Raw genomic sequence first — 20,999 nt, forward strand, 5'->3', positions numbered from 1 at the left:
CACAATTACTAATTTTGCTTAACAAAAAACTGCCACAAACAGTTAAAAAAAAAAAAGGCTGGGAGAAGATATGTACAAAATATGTAACTGACATAAGTTGGCAAGCCAAATATATAAATAACTCAAACAAATCAATAAGAAAAAAAAGACTAACAACCAAAATCAAAAGGGTAGAAGATATAAAATGAAATTCACAAAGAGGACAACCTAAATATTTAATTACATTCATCAAATATTATAAAAAGATTCTCAACTGCACTATAGATTGGGACAATACAAGTTTATACAATAATTATATAGCATTGTAAAACCCATCAGAACAACAAAACTTAAAACAAGGAAACAACAAAGTCCTGGTGTGGTAGACAGTGCAGAAAAATAGGAGTTCCATCTCTGCTGGTAGAAGTGTAATCGGTACAACTAATTTGTAGAGCAATTGGGAATATTTTGTGAAGTTGAAATATGCATGACTTAGTTCCTAACAATTCTACTGCTAGAAAATCTGTCATTCAATATACACCAGAAGGGTGTAAAATGAGAACTTTAACAATCTTAATTAATTATAACAACCTTAACATCTGTCTTTCAGTAGGAGCATGGCTAACCGAACTGTGAGAAATAAAATAAACTGTCCTGCTCACATCTACATAATACATCTTGAAAACTGTATATTGGGTAAACAAACACTAATGCTAGGGGGAAAATAACATGTACAATATGGGACCATCTTCTGTAAATCTTGAAAACACACAAATCAATGTTATTTATTATTTATGACTACAAATGAAAGAATTAAAATATAAGTATGGATAGGAAGATATACACCAATTTCATTAATTAGATGACATCAGGGATGAAGAGAAAGGAATGGGGATGGGCGAAGGGGTTTCTATCGCAATACTAAATGTTTATTTTTGTAGAACATATGACAAAATGTTAACATTCAGTTTGATATAGAACTTATTTTATAATCCTCTTCAGTTTTTTCATGTTTTGAAAATGTTTCTTGATTTTAAGTAAAAGGACTTCTTTAATAAGCATTTGATAAGTACTTGTGTTATATTACCACCACTCTTACTGTCCCTCAGACCTTTCTCTATAGGATTCCTTTTGTGATTTGAATATTCCCTGGGCCAGTTTCCTCATCTGTAATGTAAGAGTGAATAGGTGACCATGAAGATTCTATCTCATATATTCTAAGTGCTTTCTCTTTCCCATCCTCCTTACACCTCCCACTTCCCTGTTTTTAAGATTCACTACCTGAATCCATCATGAATCCATCTTTTCCACTCTTAAGTCTCCTTTTCCGAAAAGTCATCAGGAAACATTTGACCAAAGCATGCTCAGGAATCAAGTTTGCTGAAACTCTAGAAAAGTTTTTTGTTGGGTTGGTTGTTTCCCATTTAAAATAAAAGTCCTACATTTTCGTCTGTCCTCTCTAACACAGAAGATGTGTAGGGAAGAGGAGGTGGTGGGAATAGAAAAGATGCTCCATGGGAGCAGGGGTGCTACTGCGTTCTTACCTGGACGTAAGACTCCATCCAAAGAGCAGCAGCTAACTTTGGAGTGGACTAAAATGAAGCCATCGTATCTCTTAGCACAGTCTGGGTAGGGCAGCACAGAACAAACTGTACTTTCCAACTGGAGGTGGGGCGCGGGTGGGGAAAGACTGGTGAGGGGAGAGAGGGCTGCCCAGATCAGAAGCATCCCGTGTAGCATCCTGCCTGAGAAGGAGGGTGCATTGGCTGGACGAGCTCCCAGAAGAAACCAGCCGGGGCTGCTGCAGCCCAGAAAGCTCTGGGCTGCAGCCCGCGCCCCCGCTGAACTGCGGAGGTGGGGCCAGGGGCGGCCGCGGGACCGCTCGCTCCCCTCTCCCGCCGCGCGGGCCCCCGGATGTGCGAGGTCGCAGGGGAGGCTGGGAGAGCAAGAGTGGGCTTCCCAGGCCCGCAAGCTTTCCGCTTGCCGAGGACTCTGTTGCAGCCATGGGCTACCAGGCGCAGGGGCCCGTCATCCTGCCTCAGGTAAAGCTGGGGACTGGGGCAGCTTCTGAAGCCAGGTCCCTTCCAGTTTCATTCACCCTGCAACAGAGGTCTGCTGCCTTGGGTTTTAGCACTGCAGAAAGTCCTCCAGGAGAAAAAGTTTTGCCTTCCTCTGACTTTTTTTTTTTTTTTTCTTTCTTGGCAGCTACTTTTCAATATACCCCTTTAATCTTACAAAATCGCATCATTGGCTCCCTAACTGAGCCTGTATTCTGGGATTCCATTCAGCAGTCCGTGAACTTGGTGCAGCTATAATTGGGACATTTTAGGATGGAATTTGTTTACAATGCTCTGTTCCTAGCTGTTATTGTTGCTCTTTATTATTATTATACGTTATATTATTATTATCCTACTCTCATTATTTTCTTACCGTTATCCTACATTGCATATTTATCTGACACTTTTCTAATATTTGACCTAGTAAATATTTAATTGCCATTTTATATATCAAAATAGAGCAATCTGGATGACAGAGAAACGCTCGTTTCTGAACATAAGCACAAAGGGAAAACTTGTCGTCAGTCCACAGCTGTTTTTAATGTTGTCAACTCGATTATAGGATCTGGTATAATAGGTAAGTGTTGTTTTATTTTGTTTTAAGTTTTAAATGAAAAGACAAAATTTAAGGCTCTTACTCTGTTGCTAGTATTCACGGATTATTTTTGAGGAAAAAATATTAAGTATTAAAATTGGTAATTTTTTCCCATAAAATCACCTCCTTTTTTCCCAGTGTAACCATGTGCACTTTTATGCTGAAGATGAGGTTCTGTTCACACTCTTTCCTCATTTGAGAGCATCTTCCATAAGTGGCAGATAAAGTTGGAGCTGCATATGGGATCTGCTGAATTTATTTTTATGGGCTCTATGGTCAATTGATAATAAATAAATAATAATATACTTTTTCCATCTTCCTGAAGTGCCCACCATTACTTGAACCACCTTTCTATGACCTTCTATAGTGTAAATCTCCAGATATTTGGAAATATTGAAGGTACATAAGTTTAATGTGAAAACATAATAATCTTGTGAATAATTAAATCATACAGTATTTCCTTGCCTATCTATCTAGAGTTAAAGTGCAAACTTATGATATATTAATTTTAAGTATCATTTAATTAATAAGTAGATATTGGTTAAATGAAAATACATAGATTTTTTTTAATGAAGGAGCCAAATAATCAGAATTGAAAGAAATGAGCAGCTCATATTTTCCCAGTTTGAAGCAAGGGGAAAATTCTGACAACATTAGGTGCGTTGCATTAGAGTAATTAAGGCAATTATTTTTTCAGTGCTTATCATTCTATTTGTTCTTGGAAAACATCCAATTTAAGAAACAGCAAGACAAAACAAAATCCTGCAAAATTCATTGAGAATACTACTTTTTCCTGTAAAGTTTTGACCTTTTAGTTATAGTCATCATTGAATGTTCATCTGAATTGAGTTACTTTTTTCATCTGTTGCAAGCTGATGTGTCTCTTGATTTTACTTGATTCCATATATAGACAATTCTTTTTGGTGGTACACAGAATAGAGGTAGGTGAGGCAAAGTAATCAAGTAGGGGCAACGATTTGTTTGAAATTCTGCCCCCATGAACCAGAGAGGTGTGGGCAACTTTGCCAGGCAGAATTCCGGAGTTAATTCCTAATGTGAACACTTTTAAGCTGATTCGTGTCAGCAGCATTGAAAAGTGCCTCTTAATTATGTACAGCAGATTTTTTAAGGAAAAATTTTTCATGGAATAAATTCTTGATGGAAATATTTTAAATACATTTTATCTTAAATATGTATTGCCCATAATCTAAAATTGACCATTTCCCAAAAAATTCATAGGAAATACTTTTATATAACCCTTCAGCTTTATAGAAAATACTTTTGCCTTCTCATTTTTCTCTCTTTTTCCTACATGGTTACCATTTTGATTCTGGCATTAGTCTTTCCTCATATCCCCTTCTGTAGCCTTATTACCTTCTCTGCTTTCCCAGCTAGCACGAAAGGAAAGCTTTAGGTCATTACTTTCCACATATTCAAGGTCACGTTCCCCTCACCCTGAAGTGAACATTATTTGTGTGAACTGGCATCTTGCTGCTTTCTTATTCTTATTCTGTCACCTCATAAATTTGCTTTCTTGACATGTCCTTAGCTTGCATTTTATTCTGAAATAGTATTAACATACTAACATTTGAGTAGCCTTGTGCACTGTTTACAACCATGTCCTGTAAATATGTCACTTTATGAGCTTGTTATATATAGGAATTGGGGGGAAACTTCTAAATTTCTGTATGTTTTATTAATGTGATGGGTGGGGCATTTTATGTTTTTTCCAGGATTACCTTATTCAATGAAGCAAGCTGGCTTTCCTCTGGGAATATTGCTTTTATTCTGGGTTTCATATGTTACAGGTAAAATACTATGTAATTGCTTTTTCCTGCAACTTAAATTGTGCAATGATGATTACACACACACACACACACACAAATAATTGAATTTCCTAATTAAGAAGTGCATCAAATAATCCTAAAGAATTTAGACATTTATGTCCGAGAAGATTTACTTTGCCTACTAATCCTCTGAACAGATTAGAAAAGCATTATATATCACCAAGCCTAAATCCTTTTCATGTGCCTTTTTTCACTTTGTGCAGAGAGCGGTAGATGGGGGAGTCATTTTAAAGGCTGGGAGAGACTGCTCTGAAAGTGTAGACATCAGGCCTTCCTCTCCCACAAATACCTTAAGCAGATGCACATGAATGAGCAATATTTTCTAGCTATTTTTGTGCAGGTAAGACTGAAAGGCCTGGTGCTCAACCAGCACCTTTCAGGGTGTCCACCACCCGCTCCCCATGGTGCCTGCCCAGGCTCCCTACCTACCACTATCTTAGAGGGCAGCAATAAGGTGCTTCTCTATCACTTCTCTTCTGCTTCCCCCTTTTCATGTAACATGTTCATTCACACTCACGTTTTGCTACTTTACAACTCATACTCACCTCCTCTTCCTGTTGTTCTCATCCCTGCCCTTTTACCCGCCACCCCCCCCAACTCACCTCATGACAACCACAGGGTCCTTCCTCTACCTTAGGGTCACTGTGAAAGAGGCAGTGATCAAAACCAGATACCCACTTGCGGTGGCTGTTGGTATGGTGGCTGCTGTGTGTGGTCACTTGGATGCCTTTTACCAGGCAATGCAGAACTCCTCAGCTGTCTGTTTCTTCAGTTGACCTGGCTCTCGATGGTGCCACCTTCCTGTGAGGTAATGATGCCCAGCCTCTGGCCAATGACTGACTGGTAGGAACACAAAAGCTGACCTCCCAGCCTCCGGGAGACACCAGTGAGTGTTGCAGGTGTAGCTCCAGAGGGCCTCCACCACAGGGATTGGGCTGAGGATAGTCTTCACCTGAGACCATGCGCTGGCTGAGCTGTTTCCCTTCCCCTGTCCTGTTCTTCCCCTTCTCTCGAGGGTACTCCCTCAAATCCCATGCCCAGGAATCTCTTGTCAGCTCTGCTTCTGGAGCCCAAAATGCCATCCCCTCACAAAATCTCAGGTTTCCAAGACCAGCCTTTAACTCTGCTGTTTTTTCCCTCAGGCTGAGGAAGAGAGAGTAAAGCACACAGTAGTTACCACAGTAGCTGCAGGAGCACTGGGCTGCTTTCCTCCCTGCTTTCTTCTCACCACCTGCTCTCCCCAAACCTAAGCTGCTTTGAGCTTCTAAGCTCTTATTTTGTAGCTTAAGACCCAAAACTGAGTAACCCATGGGACCCATAACGTTGTGCTTATTCAGAGTTTCTGGTGTTTAAAAATTGCATTCTATTCATGAGAACATTCATCACACTAAAAAATCCCATTCAAGGATTACTCTTGTCGTTTTTAATTTCCTGTTTCCCAGTCAGTCATCACTGACAATTAATTTCCACCCAGGCATAATAACCGTGGATTATTTAAGCGCGCTGTAAACATTTACACACACTGTAAGCCAGTAGATAGAAAAAAATTAAAAAATATATATCACCTAAGAATTAAATACTTGAGAATTGACAATTTACCCAAGCCAAATCACATTATACATAAATAAATCATAATGTGAATAACTGTCTCAACTAATGCCATGCATAAACTTGTAGCAGTGACTGTGAACAGCCTTTTTGCAAAGCCATATATTGCAAAGTTACTAATCAGTAGAAATTAGTTACTCTTATTCAGTTGCATGATCAAAATATTTAAGTAACTTTGATGAATAAAGGATGACCACACAGAAGCAAAAAAAAATTAGACTGTGATTCCTTTTATTTTTTAATTAGGCCTTAAAGAGGAAAATCTACAAGTAGGATATAATACTGAATTTTTCTTTCAACTAACACTGTAGGGGCCCCTGGGTGGCTCAGTCAGTTAAGCTTCTGACTCGATTTTGGCTCAGTTTACAATTTCTCATCTCTCGGTTTGTCATTTGAAGCCCCACCCCACCCCCCACATCCCCCCAATCCGATGGGTTCTCTGTTGACAGTGCAGAGCCTGCTTGGGATTCTCTTTCCCTTTCTCTCTCTCTCTCTCTCTTTCAAAATAGATAAGGGGTGCCTGCGTGGCTCAGTTGGTTAAGCCTCTGACTTCAGCTCAGATCATGATCTCACAGTTTGTGGGTTCGAGCACCATGTCAGGCTCTGAGCTGTCAGCACAGCCTGCTTCAGATTCTGTGTCTCCCTCTCTCTCTGCCCCTCCCCCACTTGCACACATGCTCTCGCGCTGTCTCTCAAAAATAAATAAATTTAAAATAAACTTAAAAAAATAAATTGACACTGTAATTACACAATTGTTTTTCTTTATAATTATTCTTTTTTTTTTTCTTTTTAAGGCCTCTAATGAGATATGTCCAGCTAGGAGGTGGTTTTTCTGTTTTCATATTTTTGAAATGTTGGGAAATAAAAACAAATTGTAAATATTTACAACAAATGCTTTAGTTTAATTTGTTTAAGATTTTTATATTTGTTGATTAGAGTGTAATAATTTTTATTTTTCAAACATATATACTGATTTAAAAGAAAATTTTTATGTTGGATAACGTAGACTCATTCATGGATTTATCTAAAATTTGTATGCAGTATATTTAAAGTGAGGTCGCAATGTTATGGTGATTGATACTTAAGATTCCTAAAGCTTTTAAGATATATATATAGCTTGTTTTACAGGCAGATAAACACATTTTTTATTGATTAGATTCTTAGCAAATTGTTAACTTTAAGCAGTATATTTTGAACTTTTATAAAACTCAGCATTCTCATCCCAAGCATATAGTTGTTCACCAAAAGTTGACAATATCTATGAAACATTACCCCCTCTCTGTTACTGAGGTCCTCATTCATTCTCTTTCTTGATCAATAAGTTGCTATTGAGTTTTCCTACATATAGCATCTGTCCACTTTCTGATCAGTCGTCCATATTGCTGCAGAATTACCTTTATAAAACCTCAGCCTGGTCTCTCACTTCCCCAGTCAAGACATTCCAAGACTGCATAATGACAACAGAAAAAAAAAAAAATATTGCATTCAAATTCCTTCATAGATCAGCCACAATCTGAATTTTTCGTTTCATCTCCAACTAATCTAGCATCTCTTTCACATTGTCACGAACATTACCATGTGTCGAAGTTATGTTTTAGCTATTCTGGAATATTCCATTCTCTGCAGATTGTGCTGTCATGCTGCCTTCCCATGGATAGTCTCCCTGCTTGACATTCTTTTTCTTCTCTACCTGGTGAAATCCTGTATATCCTCCAAGGCTTACTCAGCGCCTCTGTGAAGCTTTTCCTGGTTTTAAACAAAGGCAATATAATTAATTTCTATGTCTTTTGTGATTTTAGAATTTTTTTAAATATACTCATTAGGCCATTTATTACACTGAATTTTGATCAGTTATGTAGACATTTAGCAATCCTGCTATATTAATTCATTCAACAAATATTTAGTGACAATTGCTGTCATTATACCAATGAAGAACATTATTCCTGCCTGTATGAAGCTCACGATGTTGTGTCAGGCAGACAGACATAGAATTATAATACTTTATGAAAATGCCATAATAAAAATACATAAATATGTGCATTATGATACGGATACTGGCACTTAACCCAGTCTCAAAGGAGCAGTCATATTTTGGGAATGAAGAGACACCTCCACTGACTGTTGATGAGTGAGCAAAGAAAATGGAAGGGTACTCTAAGCAGAGGGAAATGTGGAAGTGCAAAAGGAAGCTGTGTAAGTGATTCCATCTGGCTAAAGCATAGGGTTGATGTTCGAAGGGGAGAGAGATGAAGTTAGAGGTTTGCAGAGGCATTTATGAAGGCTCCCATGTAATGATCATCATTACTGCTTCCTGCAGACTGGCTGGATCCTAAGCGTAATGCAGCCACTGTTCTTAATCCTTCATAAGTAGATATTCTACTTCATGGAGTATGTTCTACTCTTTCAGAGAAGGAAATTGAGCCTTTGATAGGTTAAAAGACTTGCCCCAGGTTAGCAGTTATTGACAAGAAAATTGTAACTTTGACTAAGTGCATGGATTCTGGAGCCAGACAACCAGGATCTGAGTCCTGACTCTTCCTTTCTAACCCTGTGAAGTTCAGCAATTTGCTTACCCTTCTGTGGCTCACTTTTCTCATCTTTTAAAGGCGGTGGGTAATAATTGCACCTGCTTAGAGTTGCTGTGAGAATTAAGCAAGTTAATATGCATAAAGCATTTAGGAAAAAGCCTGGCACAGAAAAAAGTGCTGTGAAAGTATTTGCTAGTATTTTTCTGGCTGTTATCATTATTGTTATCAGACTCCAAATACAGAGCTTTCTCCACCACCACATGCAGCCTATAGAAAATAACCAAAAGTAGCACAAATTCCCATTCATTTAGCCTGTATAGCATGCTAGGCATGGTGGTAGACATTTAAATATCATAATCCTCACAGACTCTTCAAAATTTGGTGTATTGTCTTACTTTACAGCTGAGATTCGAGAAAATCAAGTCTTTCACCCAAGATCACACAGCTAATAAGTAATTTTTTCTGCCTCATGAAAAGGATTTTTTAATCCAAAAGCGTTAGAGGATTCCCCGGGAGGATTTTAAGCAGAAGACATGATCAGGTGTATGCTGTGGTCAGTTCCATCTGGTAGAGGGGAGACGTCAAGAAAATCTTGGTAGGGAAGGCATGTCAAAAGTATCTTGAAGAGGGGCCAGATGGGTGGATGGGAGAACTATTAGGAGTTTTTGCAGTAATCAAGGAAAGAACTGGTAAAAGCCTAAGCCCTCAAATAAAACATATTAGAGATTAGAAATGAGGGGATACTGTTGAATAATTTATGGTGCAGTAGTTAATGGACTTGGTGACCAAAAGAATATAGCAGGTGATGGGTAATGAGAAGTCTATGGTGATTCTCAAATTTCTACTGATATTGTTAATAATTTGGAGAAATATAGATGGAGAAGCAGGTTCCAGAACAAATCTATAAATTAACATTTGGGCATTACAAAAAATAAAGATATCTATGAGATGTCCAAGGTAAAATGCTTATTAGCCAGCTAGATATAGAAATTGGAGTTTGGAGGAGACTGGTTTAGAGATACAATGATGGTGGTTAATAATAGCTGTATGAAAATTACAGCCACAGGCATGAGTAAGATCACAGTAGTTCATTTTGAGGAGTGAGAAAAAAGTCCCAAGAATCCAGGTTTTAAACAGAATGAAAGAAACTGGTAAAAACAAACAAAAAAACAGAAAACAAAAAACTGTATGATTGGTCAAAAGGTAGGAGGAAATCCGCTCTTTTGCAGTCAGCGCTCAGAGCAATGTGCATCTCTGGGGACAAGTGGCACAAGCACCACAAGACAGGGGGCAAGAGAAAGCCCTACAAGAAGCACAAATATGAGCTGGGATGCCCGCTGCAAACCCTGATTGGCCCTGCCGCATACACACAGTCCATGTTGGGGAAGGCAGGACCGTGCCTTGAGACTGGCCGTGGGGAACTTCTTCTGAGGCTCTCAGTGTTGTACACTCAAAACAAGAATTATTGATGTTGTCTGTGATGCATCTAACAACGAACTGGTCAGCACCAAAACCCTGGTGAATAACTGTATCGTGCTCATTGACAGCACACCCTATGACAGTGGTAGGAGTCCTACTGTGTACTGTCCCTGTGCTGCAAGAAGGGGACCAACCTGACTCCTGAGAAGCTTTAAACAAAAAACAATCAAAGAAAATTCAGAAGAAATATGATGAAAGGAGAAAGAATGCCCAAATCAATGGTCTTCTGAAGGAGCGGTTCCAGCAGGGCAAGCTTCTTGCATACGTCGCTTCAAGACCAGACAGTGTGGTGGAGTAGGTGGCTATGTGCTAGGGGACAAGAAACTAAAGTTGTATCTGAGGAAAATCAAAGCTCTGAAAGGCAAATAAATCTTCCTGCTTCCTATCTTTGGTCATGTTTATTGTTCTGTCAAAAAAAAAAAAAAATGGTAGGAGGAAATCCAAAAGAAAGTGAAGTCACAAAGGCCAAGGGAAGGTGGTTGAGGAAGAGGGGAATGGTAAACAAAAAAATTGCTAGGGCACCTGGGTGGCTCCCACTTTGGCTCAGCTCAATATCTCACAGTTCATGAGTTCAAGCCCCGTATCCCACTCTGTGCTGATAGCACAGAGCCTGATGCCTGCTTAGGATTCTGTGTCTCCCTTTCTCTCTGCCCCTCCCCACCTGTGCTCTGTCTCTGTCTCTGTCTCTCTCTCTCAAAAGTAAATAAACATTAAAAAGTTTTAATAAAAGAAAAAACTTGAAATAGCAAGTTAGATTAAGATTTAGGACGTGTCAGTTGGATTTATCAACTTGAAGCTTATTGGTGAATTTGTTGAAAGAAGATTCAAGAATGTTGGAGGGAATCAAGGTAGAAAGCATATTGCAATGATTTCTGTTTTTTCCTTTGTATTTTAATGCATTTCCAAATTACTTAAGGGATAAAAAAAATCACCTGTGCTGGAAGCATGAGCAACAGAAGAGAAAGAACAAGAATCATACCCTGTACATAGCTGTGTACCCAATGCACCTTCAATGTCATTCATTTAGTATTCAAAAAACATTGATTTAAGTGGGGGGGAAGGAAAGAGAGATCAACTTTTAATTATATAATTTCTATATATTTGTGTCTTCAAATCCAACTCTAAAATGAGAGCTTAAATCTTTAAAATATAAATTACAAAAAAAATTCTTGGGGTTCTCTCTTAACCACAATAACTGTAAAATAAAGTTCCTACTTGTACTTTGTTATAAAACAAATGATCTGATTCTCCTCAATCTATTTTTTTCCTGAATGCTTGAATCATTTTTCATTCTTGGTTTTCACACATTGAATGTCTATGAAATATTTGATTACCTACATTCTGTTCCTTGGACAGTTGAGCCACATCCTTGTAAAAGTCATTACATTGGTTAGGTTAGGAAAGTAAAATGGAAAACTGATGCTTTGTTTCTAGTCTGCATACTTCCTTCTGTCCAGGTCATTGCACAGATATGTTAAGTGTATTTGCATCTCAATTGAAAAATATATGACTGGAAATAGTACTGTTTCATGAAAGGTAATGTTTTATGAGAAGAAAGTGAGCCTTGTCATGCCAATCTACTGTGGCATTAAATTAAACTCTTCAAAAAGTTTCTTTGAAGTCTTTAAGTCAAAATATTTTTTAAAACTTGTGTATTAAATGCAATCTGACATTGTTTAATTGCTATTTTTGCTGCAGACTTTTCCCTTGTTTTATTGATAAAAGGAGGGGCCCTCTCTGGAACAGACACTTACCAGTCTTTGGTCAATAAAACCTTTGGCTTTCCGGGATATCTCCTCCTCTCTGTTCTTCAGTTTTTGTATCCTTTTATAGGTAAGTTGATTCCTTTTACAGGTATATCCTCATAGGTAAGGTGACAATGAATATTGGAATTATTTCATAAGCATACAACTATTTTTGAAGAAAGTAGCTTTAATAGTAGATTAAAAGTGAATAGGTAAGGGAAACCTGGGTGGCTCAATCGGTTAAGCATCCTACTTCAACTCAGGTCATGATCTCACAGTTCGTGAGTTTGAGCCCCATGGTTCATGAATTTGAACCCCGCATCAGGTTCTCTGCTGTCAGCACAGAGCCTGCTCCTCTCTCTGCCCCTCCCCCCTCGCACACTCTCTCAAAAGTAAACATTTAACAAAATAATAAAAAAACAAAAGTGAATAGGTGAAATAATAGATTTCTTCTAAAGCTGAAATACATTTTTTGAAAACCTAAGGGTCTGTGGAAGCCATGTACAAACAAGGCCAAATTGCAATTTAAAATTTGTGCCATACTGGTGAGCATGTCTTCTTAGGTGCGTTGTTAACGTTTGCCAGTGGTCGAATTGACTTGATTTTTAAAATCAGTAATATAGAAGCTATTGTTCAAACCAGTAGCTCCTTATGTCTTCATGGAAGGCTAAGACTATTATTTCCCCCAAATCTTATTTTTTTAAATGAGGGGGTATTTGGGAGCCTTCACAAGTTTCTATTATTGTTCCTTGTTTTGAGCAATGCATGTGTTACAGAAAACATGTTTGGAAACTGAACTTTAGTAACAAAACAAATCACATTTTAATTTTAATTAAAAAAAAATTTTTAATGTTTATTTTTGAGAGAGAGACAGAGACAGAGACAGAGGTGTGAGCGGGGGAGGGGCAGAGAGAGAGGGAGACACAGAATCCTAAGCAGGCTCCGGGCTCTGAGCTGTCAGCACAGAGCCTGATGCAGGGCTCGAACTTGGAAACAGTGAGATCATGACCTGAGCTGAAGTTGGATGTTTAACCGACTGAGCCACCCAGGTGTCCAACAAATCACATTTTAAATGACTACCAAAACTCACTATTATTTAAAGGTGTTCTGTCTGGAAAAGAATCGATTTGTAAGGTGAAAATGTTTTTGTAATATAAATTTATATTCTCCCATAAATCTGTTATCTAGTTATTTTTGAAGTTGTACATATTCATAATCACAATACATATTTGAAAGATGTAGGAGTATGCCAATATTTGGGAATAACATTACTTTGAAAATCAGTGATGGGTATTAAGGAAGGCACTTGTTGTGATGAGCACCAAGTGTTATATATAAGTGATGAATCACTAAATTCTATACCTGAAACTAATATTACACTGTACGTCAACCAACTGGAATTTAAATAAAAAATTGGAGAAAACACTGCTAAATGCAAAACAAAATTTTAAATATTCAAGATGAGATATGCGATGGCTTATCAGTAACTGTATTATTTTAATTATGTTTTTAGCTATGATAAGTTACAACATAATAACTGGAGATACTTTGAGTAAAGTTTTCCAAAGAATCCCAGGAGGTGAGTCAATATATTTATTTATGTATTATTCATAGTTAATGTTGTTCATAATAACTTACAAGCAAAATATTTGCAAGTGGAAGAATTGGATGACTTCAGATATCTAGCAATATCCATGATCCATTCTGATCCTAAAGTATTAATCTACCTTTATAGACAGTTTAGTTCTTATTTAGCTGTTTAAAGGATATCATTGCTATTCATATACTTAGAATACTTTGTATTTTAAAAATCTTGTGCTACATATCACCAATTCTCTGTAGTAACATTTTTCATGTACTGTTTTTACTATGCTGTTTCTTAAATAAGCAAGCTGACTTTCCCCCATTATTTGTATTAAGATATAATTTAATACAGTAAAATTAGCCCTTTCTAATGTATAGGTCTGTGAGTTTTGACAAATGCATAGCCATATATCCACAATCACAGTCCAAATACAGAACAATTCCATCCCCTCAAAAAATTTTTCCTTATTTCCCTATGTAGTCAAACCCTCCTTCATATACAGCTCCTGGTAACCACTATACGATTTCTCTCCCTAGTTTTGCTTTTCCCAGAATGCCAGATAAATGGCATCGTATATAGGTAGACTTTCAAGTCTGGCATCCTTTACTGAATATAATGCATTTGAGATTCATCCAAGTTTGGGGATGTATCAGTTGTTTGCTCTTTTTTTATTGCTGAGGAGTGTTTCATCATATGGATGTACAGCAGTTTATCTGTCACCTAGTTGAGGGACATTTGGGTTGTTTCGTTTGGCCTGATATTGAAAAACCACTATGAACATTTCAAGCAGACCTTTTCAACATGTGCCACAACCCCACTCCCTGTTTGACTTTGCACTATATCATGGCACGTTAAATAACTTAGAGGTCACAAGTCTTTTTGTCTTGAAGAGCTTCCCGTCCAAGTCACATAATCCTCAGTTCACGGTGACCTAACTCTACAGTTGTTATCATCGTTGACAGCGATGCAGATACACCTTTCCTCTCAGTGCTGAATCACTCATCCTACACACATACAAACCGAAAGAAAACAAAACCTAAAACTAGAAATCACACCTACTCCTTTCACAGGGTTTAGTGGAAACGGAGATCAGGGAGACTTGGCCATCAAATCACAGACACACTGTTTGCTGGCTGTGTGGCCTTGAGAAGGTTAATGCCCTCTCTGAGTTCTAGTCTCTTCATCTCTCAATTACGAAGTAGAGTACCACCTGCTTCATAGAATTGTGTGAAACAACAGAGGTAATACCGATGGTCCTTGGCAGATAGCAGGATTACCCAACACTGTTAGCTCTTATCAGCAGCTTCTGTTCTAGCCCCCAGCCTACAAATCATGTTTTCATAAACTGAGATCATGTGAGTGGAAGAATGCCGTGTATAAAATATGACCTAATTATGTAAACTTTCTATTTTCATCAACAACTAAGGGAAAAAACAAGAAAAAATACATTCACATGTCAGCTGTGATTATCTTTTAATTGGATTCATGAAGATTTTTTCGTTTCCTTTGTTACGTTTTATGTCTTCAAAGGAGCATATATTAATTTAGAAAAATCTTTTTATCACTTCATTTTCTTATTTGAAAAATATATATATTTACTAGGAAATAATAGAAAACACAGACAAAATAGAGGAGATAGAGCATACTCATAATTTCTTTGTTTGGGGAAAACCAGGTAGGGACAATTCTTCCAACAACTTTCTCCCTACTTTCCTTCCTCCCTTCCTTTTTAACATATACCTCCAGAGTCTTAAGAATATGTATGACTTCAGATATTCACATGACTAAGATAATACTATACAACTCATTCTATAATGTGCTTTTTCTCTTAGTAGTATAGTAGGGACACACTTTTATATCAAATTATAGATACCTATCCTATTTGCTTTGATGGCAGTTCAGTATTCTCCTGTATAATATCGGCTGTACAACAAAATAGACCAAAATTAATTTAAATTTCCCCAAAAGAGAAACATTTCGATCACATTTTTGTTGTTTTTTAGTTATAAATAATATATGGATATATACTCTTCACATAAATAAAACACCTTCTACAAAGCTAAAGTTCCCTTTAAACCTCCCTCCCTGGTTATTAAATTTTTAATAATCAAAAATGAATTTAAAAAAATAGGCCACATAGCAAAGAACACACTTTATTCTAATCACAGTTTTTTAATTTTTTTGTTTATTTTTGAGAGAGAGAGAGACAGAGACAGAGCATGAACTCTGGGGAGGGGCCGTGAGAGAGGGAGACACAGAATTCAAAACACGCTCCAGGCTCTGAGTTGTCAGCACAGAGCCCGACGCGGAGCTTGAACTCACAAACCATGAGATCATGACCTGAGCTGAAGTCGGATGCTCAACCGACTGAGCCACTCAGGTGCCCCTTATCACAGTTTATTTATCATTGTTGAATGGAATATTTTATAATGTGTGCCTTGTTTGTATATTTTATAAAGTATAAGATGATGCCAAAATACTTTTAGAAGTAGATAAAATCCTTAGCTGTATTTTTTCCCCTGAAATATATCACCAATGTCTTAGACTGGCAAGTGGGAATTGCTTATATTTCTCTCAGATAACCAAAGCGTTGGTACAAGTCTAAGTAGTAAGAAATGTTGGTATAAGAATGTGTATGTTTAGATGATTTTGAAATTTCTCAAAAATCTTACTATAGTTTAGAGGTGCCTGAGTGGCTCAGTCGGTTAATATCTGACTCTTGATTTCAGCTCATCTCATGATCTCATGGTTCCTGGGATCAAGCCCCACGTTAGTCCCTATGCTGACAGTGCTGAGCCTGCTTGGGATTCTCTCTCCCTCTCTGTCTGCTGCTCCCTTGCTTGTGCTCTCTCTCTCTCAAAATAAATAGACTTAAAAAAATCTTACTATAGTTTAAACACTTAAAATACTTATTCAGGTGTATTTTTGTTAGAAGATCAGTATAAATAATAGATCTCATCATTAGATCCTTATTAAAAAATGTCCTTTATGGTAATAGAGAGCCTTTGTTACTAGGTTCGTCTCTGCTATTCATAGGATTCTATTTCAGTGTTTTTTAAGGACTTAAAATTTCCTAGTGAAGAGAACCTATACTTTCTACCAAACATATTAGTAGAGCAAATTATTCGAAAGGGTAAACAGAAACAGATATGCAAATAATTTAATTCAAATTATGTTCACCAGAAATATGTAAGTAGTTGAGCTCAGGGTTCAGGAACTTGAACTTCCTGTTTTAGTATTTTGATTTCACAACTTTATGATAATTGTTTAATTATGTCTGAGTTAAACAAATATTCATGATTATTTTTTATTACAGTATGTACGTGTGTGTGTTTGTGTGTATATTTATACCACTTTGAAATTGCATCTGAGAACTTCCCTGTAAGTTAATCAGCCATATGAGAAAATTAGAAAATGAGTCTCACTTTTCCCAGTAATAGCTTTTTTTTTTTTTTTTAACCACACTCACTCACTTATTCTATAGACCTTAGACTTTGCACAAATTAATGAACACAGACTTGGTATCACTGGGGACCTTTCAAAAACCTAGTGGTAGGATCTCTGAAAGAATTCAATATGAGCTCAAATGTTTAAGCAGTGGTGTCTTCCTTGGAATGGATATATAGCTCCTGAAGTTAACACTATGATTAGCACAGCTTTAAAATGATATGAACCCTTGCAAGTATGTTTTATTTTATGTTTACAACTTTTGCTTGTATTTGATGACAGGCACACGTGTGCACATACACCCCCCCCCCCCACACACACACAATTATTTATTCATTATGATAGCCAAGAGTCTGCAGTGTATACTGGTTTCTGCAGAGCTTCCCAAAGACTTCCCTACACAAGTTGTTTCTGTCTACTTTTCTTCAGGGAGACCACTGCTTCTCAACAAAAGTGTAGAAATAGAATATCTTTACCTAAAGCTTGATTTTTGAAATGTTAAGTTTTACTGCTCACGTCTCTTTTTAATACTGAAATTAAAAAAAAAAAAGAAAAATCCTCAGAACATGCCCTGTCCTCATGTAGCTTACTTCCTATTGAAGGGATTTGTCATTAGAGAGTTTTGAACCAACAGTGACATCATGTGTTTAACCTTTGGGAAGGATCTTTGTACTTTCTGGGTTATAAGTATACTCTAGGGGGACAAAGGAAAGGTAAAGCAGGAAAACTGACTAGAAGGCTATTAAAATGATTTGAATGAAACATATAAGATTATTTGAACTAGGGGTGTCTGGGTGGCTCAGTTGGTTGAGTGTCCCACTTCAACTCAGGTCATGATCTCATGGTTCATGAGTTTGAGCCCCATGTCAGGCTCTGTGCTGACAGCTCAGAGCCTGGAGCCTGCTTCAGATTCTGTGTCTTTCTCTCTCTCTGCCCCTCCCCTACTCACTCACTCTCTCTCTCTCTCTCTCAAAAATAAACATTAAGGGGTGCCTGGGTGGCTCAGTTGCTTAAGCATCCGACTTCAGCTCAAGTCATGACCTCACAGTCTGTGAGTTCAAGCCCCGCGTCAGGCTCTGTGCTGACAGCTAGAGACTGGAGCTTGCTTCAGATTCTGTGTCTCCCTCTCTCTCTCTGCCCCTCCCCTGCTCATGCTCTGTCTCTCTCTCTGTCTCAAAAATAAATGAAAACTTTAAAAAATAAATAAATAAACATTAAAAAAAATTTTTTAAAGATTATTTGAACTATAGGTTCATCCTTAAGTTATTTTGTATTTATATTTTTGTGAATAATTTCTATTTTTACACGATTTTATGGGATTTACTCAAAATCTTTGTCATTTAGGTAACATTTAATGTTGAGTTATTTTTGCAATTAAGTATTTGGCTAATTACTTGTATCCCTGGTGTGTTACTCATATCCATAAAGACTTTATAATATTTGTTGTGTTTTAGTTGACCCTGCAAACTTGTTTATTGGTCGCCACTTCATTATTGTGCTTTCCACGGCTGCCTTTACTCTGCCTTTGTCCTTGTATCGTGATATAGCCAAGCTTGGAAAGGTAACTTTTACATTTTAAAAAGGTGCAGACTGAAGCCAAGAGCAGAAATGAGAAACCAAGAGCACACTTTACTCACTGTATGCTAGCCAATTTGACAATAAATTATATTTTAAAAATAAAAAATAAAAAGGTACTGAAGTGTACTTTGTTACCTGTACTAATTTTGTGAAACTATCTTCTCTATGGCCAAGTTCTTAATTATAATATTTATCTTAATTTCTTTTAGTTTACTTATAATTATACTAGAGTAAACTGTGCTTGAATATTAATCTTATTTGTGGGAATTGATGGTTAAATAGTTAATGATTATGAAATAAATATGTCCTTTACTTTCCTTTTTTTAAGGTAGATACTCTGAAAGCAGACAGCATACTTTCAATTTAGAAAATAAAAAGAATTATACTTGCACAAGTCTAATTTACTGAAAAAATGTTCTATCATTTTTACAGATAGTAGTTCAAACAATTTAAAGTTAGACTAAGTTTAAGAAGTAAGGATAACTCACTTCATTGGCTAAAAATTTTTTAGTAAACTACAATGTGTTTCATCCAGTGAATTTAAATGTCAGTATGTTGATTGATTCATGAGAATTTGGCCATTGTGTATGATTCTTATTGCTAAAGAGAAATTATGATTTATTTTTAGTGAAACCAAACAAGTAATTATTCATCTCACCATATACGCTCATCTGCATGGGTTAGCCTTTATCTACTTATATTTTTATTTCATTACTCTCAAGGAGTGTTTGTATTTTATGCAAAATATTATTGGTGTTATAGCTATATTTTGCCAAGCATTCTGATGAATCATTTTTAAAGAGAGTTATTTATATATTTTTTATGTTCTAATTTGAAGAGTTCAACACTTGAGTGAATTTTACTTTTTACTGTGATGTTTCATGTGTATCTGTAGTTATGGATCCTTCCATAAGGATCATGTTATGGGTCCTGTTACCCACAGTCCTTCCAGATGGAGCTGAGAGTGGAGATGATATTCCAAAGTATCCTGACCACTCTACCTTCATTCCCTAACAGACTTCCAGAAATAAACAAGAGCTTTTTTGTGAAAAATTTTAAATGGCTGAACAATTTTCCATTTCACATGTTATAGACGTAAATGTTATTTTCTGAGAGCAGAAGGCTGGGCATTCATAAAAAGAAAGCTAATATTCTATCATATTATTAATACCTGGACATTTTCCCTAAATTCCCTTTAAAAGATTCATATTGAAATATCTAAATAAACCTCCCAGTGAGCAAAGCACAGTAGTTAGGAGTCCTGATCTGGAGTCAGGATGCTTGCATTTGAATTCTCCCTCTGCCATCTTCTAGCTGTGTGACCTGGGGAATGTCATTTAAAATCTCTGTTCCTCAGTAGATCAGAGGACTCATAATACAACCTTCTTTCTAGTTAAAAACTAGCAACCCAGGAAACAAGGTTAATGACAATCAAATGAAATAAAAGTAGTTTCATATTATGTTTCTCTTATTAGAGAAAGAAGTCTAAAATGGGCGTATCCATTAAAAAATTAAGGGCAGAAACACAGATCTAATATTGAGTGCACAGAACACATATACACACAGACCGGTTTATATTTTAACCATTGAAATAGTGACAGAAGAGAGGGGAAAAAGCAAAGACTGTAGAAACAGACCAAAGGGCAAAGCCAAATAGGAAAAATAGACTAACAGAGCTAGAGAATAGAAGGGAAAAGGGAGAGGACACCCAAAATGTGTGAAAGTGAGTATGTGTGGGGAGGGTCTTATGTTGAAAGGGAGAGGAGAAGGTAAAGACAGAAGCAGAAGAAGTAATTATAGGTAGAAAAGAAGCACAAGCCAACACCAAAATAGGACCTGAAGAAAAAAGAAAACAACTTCCCTTTCACTTTCATGAATGAAAATCACCAGTTTTGTATTCTATACAGTAAGCCACTAAAAACATTTCAAGCCCTGTTGCAAGATTAGAGCACTCATATATGGTACTTGTCCCCTATTTTGAGAAAAAAAGTAATACTGTGATCTGATAAAAAGTTACATGCTTGAGATTATCAACACCAGTCTGTAAGAATAAACTACTATAGGATTGTGTAAACAAAAACTGTATATGTGTTTATACAAGTAAAAAGAGAAACACCTAATATTTTCAATACAACGATTTTTCTTCCAAATTGACAACATCTTTACATTTTCTTTTGCAGATCTCTCTTCTGTCTACAGTTTTAACAACTCTGATTCTTGGAATTGTAATGGCAAGGGTAGTCTCACTGAGTCCATACATGTAAGTTTTATTGCTATCTTGGTTAGTTTTTAATTTACAGCCTTCAGTAGATATTTATATACTATATTGTAAATACTGAAGTATAAAGTAATCATGGCATTGGAAGCATTATTTATCTTTAGTATTTGACAAAATGAGAGAAAATAATTACATCTAAGTAGACAGGCATTTTTCATCTGGACCCTGCATGCTGATGTGATTAAACTGAGGTTACTTTTTATGTTAATGGCCAATCCTAAGAATTAGAATAAGAAAGGGTTTTGAATAGTGAGAAATAGGAATGAAGTCCAG

General features: G+C 36.7%; 1 protein-coding gene and 1 pseudogene across 2 annotated transcripts in view; both read left to right on the plus strand.

Moving 5' to 3' along the window:
* The first annotated feature begins 1,810 nt into the window (after positions 1–1,810).
* Positions 1,811–20,999, plus strand: part of SLC38A11 (solute carrier family 38 member 11) — a 56,261-nt gene continuing 37,072 nt past the window's right edge. For both annotated transcript variants that reach the window (XM_019458093.2, XM_019458102.2), the window contains exons 1-7: positions 1,811–2,021; positions 2,496–2,613; positions 4,365–4,439; positions 11,792–11,926; positions 13,352–13,417; positions 18,325–18,431; positions 20,629–20,708. In XM_019458093.2, coding sequence (XP_019313638.1) covers positions 1,983–2,021; positions 2,496–2,613; positions 4,365–4,439; positions 11,792–11,926; positions 13,352–13,417; positions 18,325–18,431; positions 20,629–20,708 — 620 coding nt within the window. In that variant the 5' untranslated portion in view covers positions 1,811–1,982. The remainder of the gene's footprint in view (positions 2,022–2,495; positions 2,614–4,364; positions 4,440–11,791; positions 11,927–13,351; positions 13,418–18,324; positions 18,432–20,628; positions 20,709–20,999) is intronic.
* On the plus strand, positions 9,652–10,462 carry LOC109272241 (40S ribosomal protein S8-like; annotated as a pseudogene).

This window comes from Panthera pardus, unplaced genomic scaffold, assembly GCF_024362965.1.
Source record: "Panthera pardus isolate Hobbes unplaced genomic scaffold, ASM2436296v1 HiC_scaffold_10, whole genome shotgun sequence".
NCBI lineage: Eukaryota > Metazoa > Chordata > Mammalia > Carnivora > Felidae > Panthera > Panthera pardus.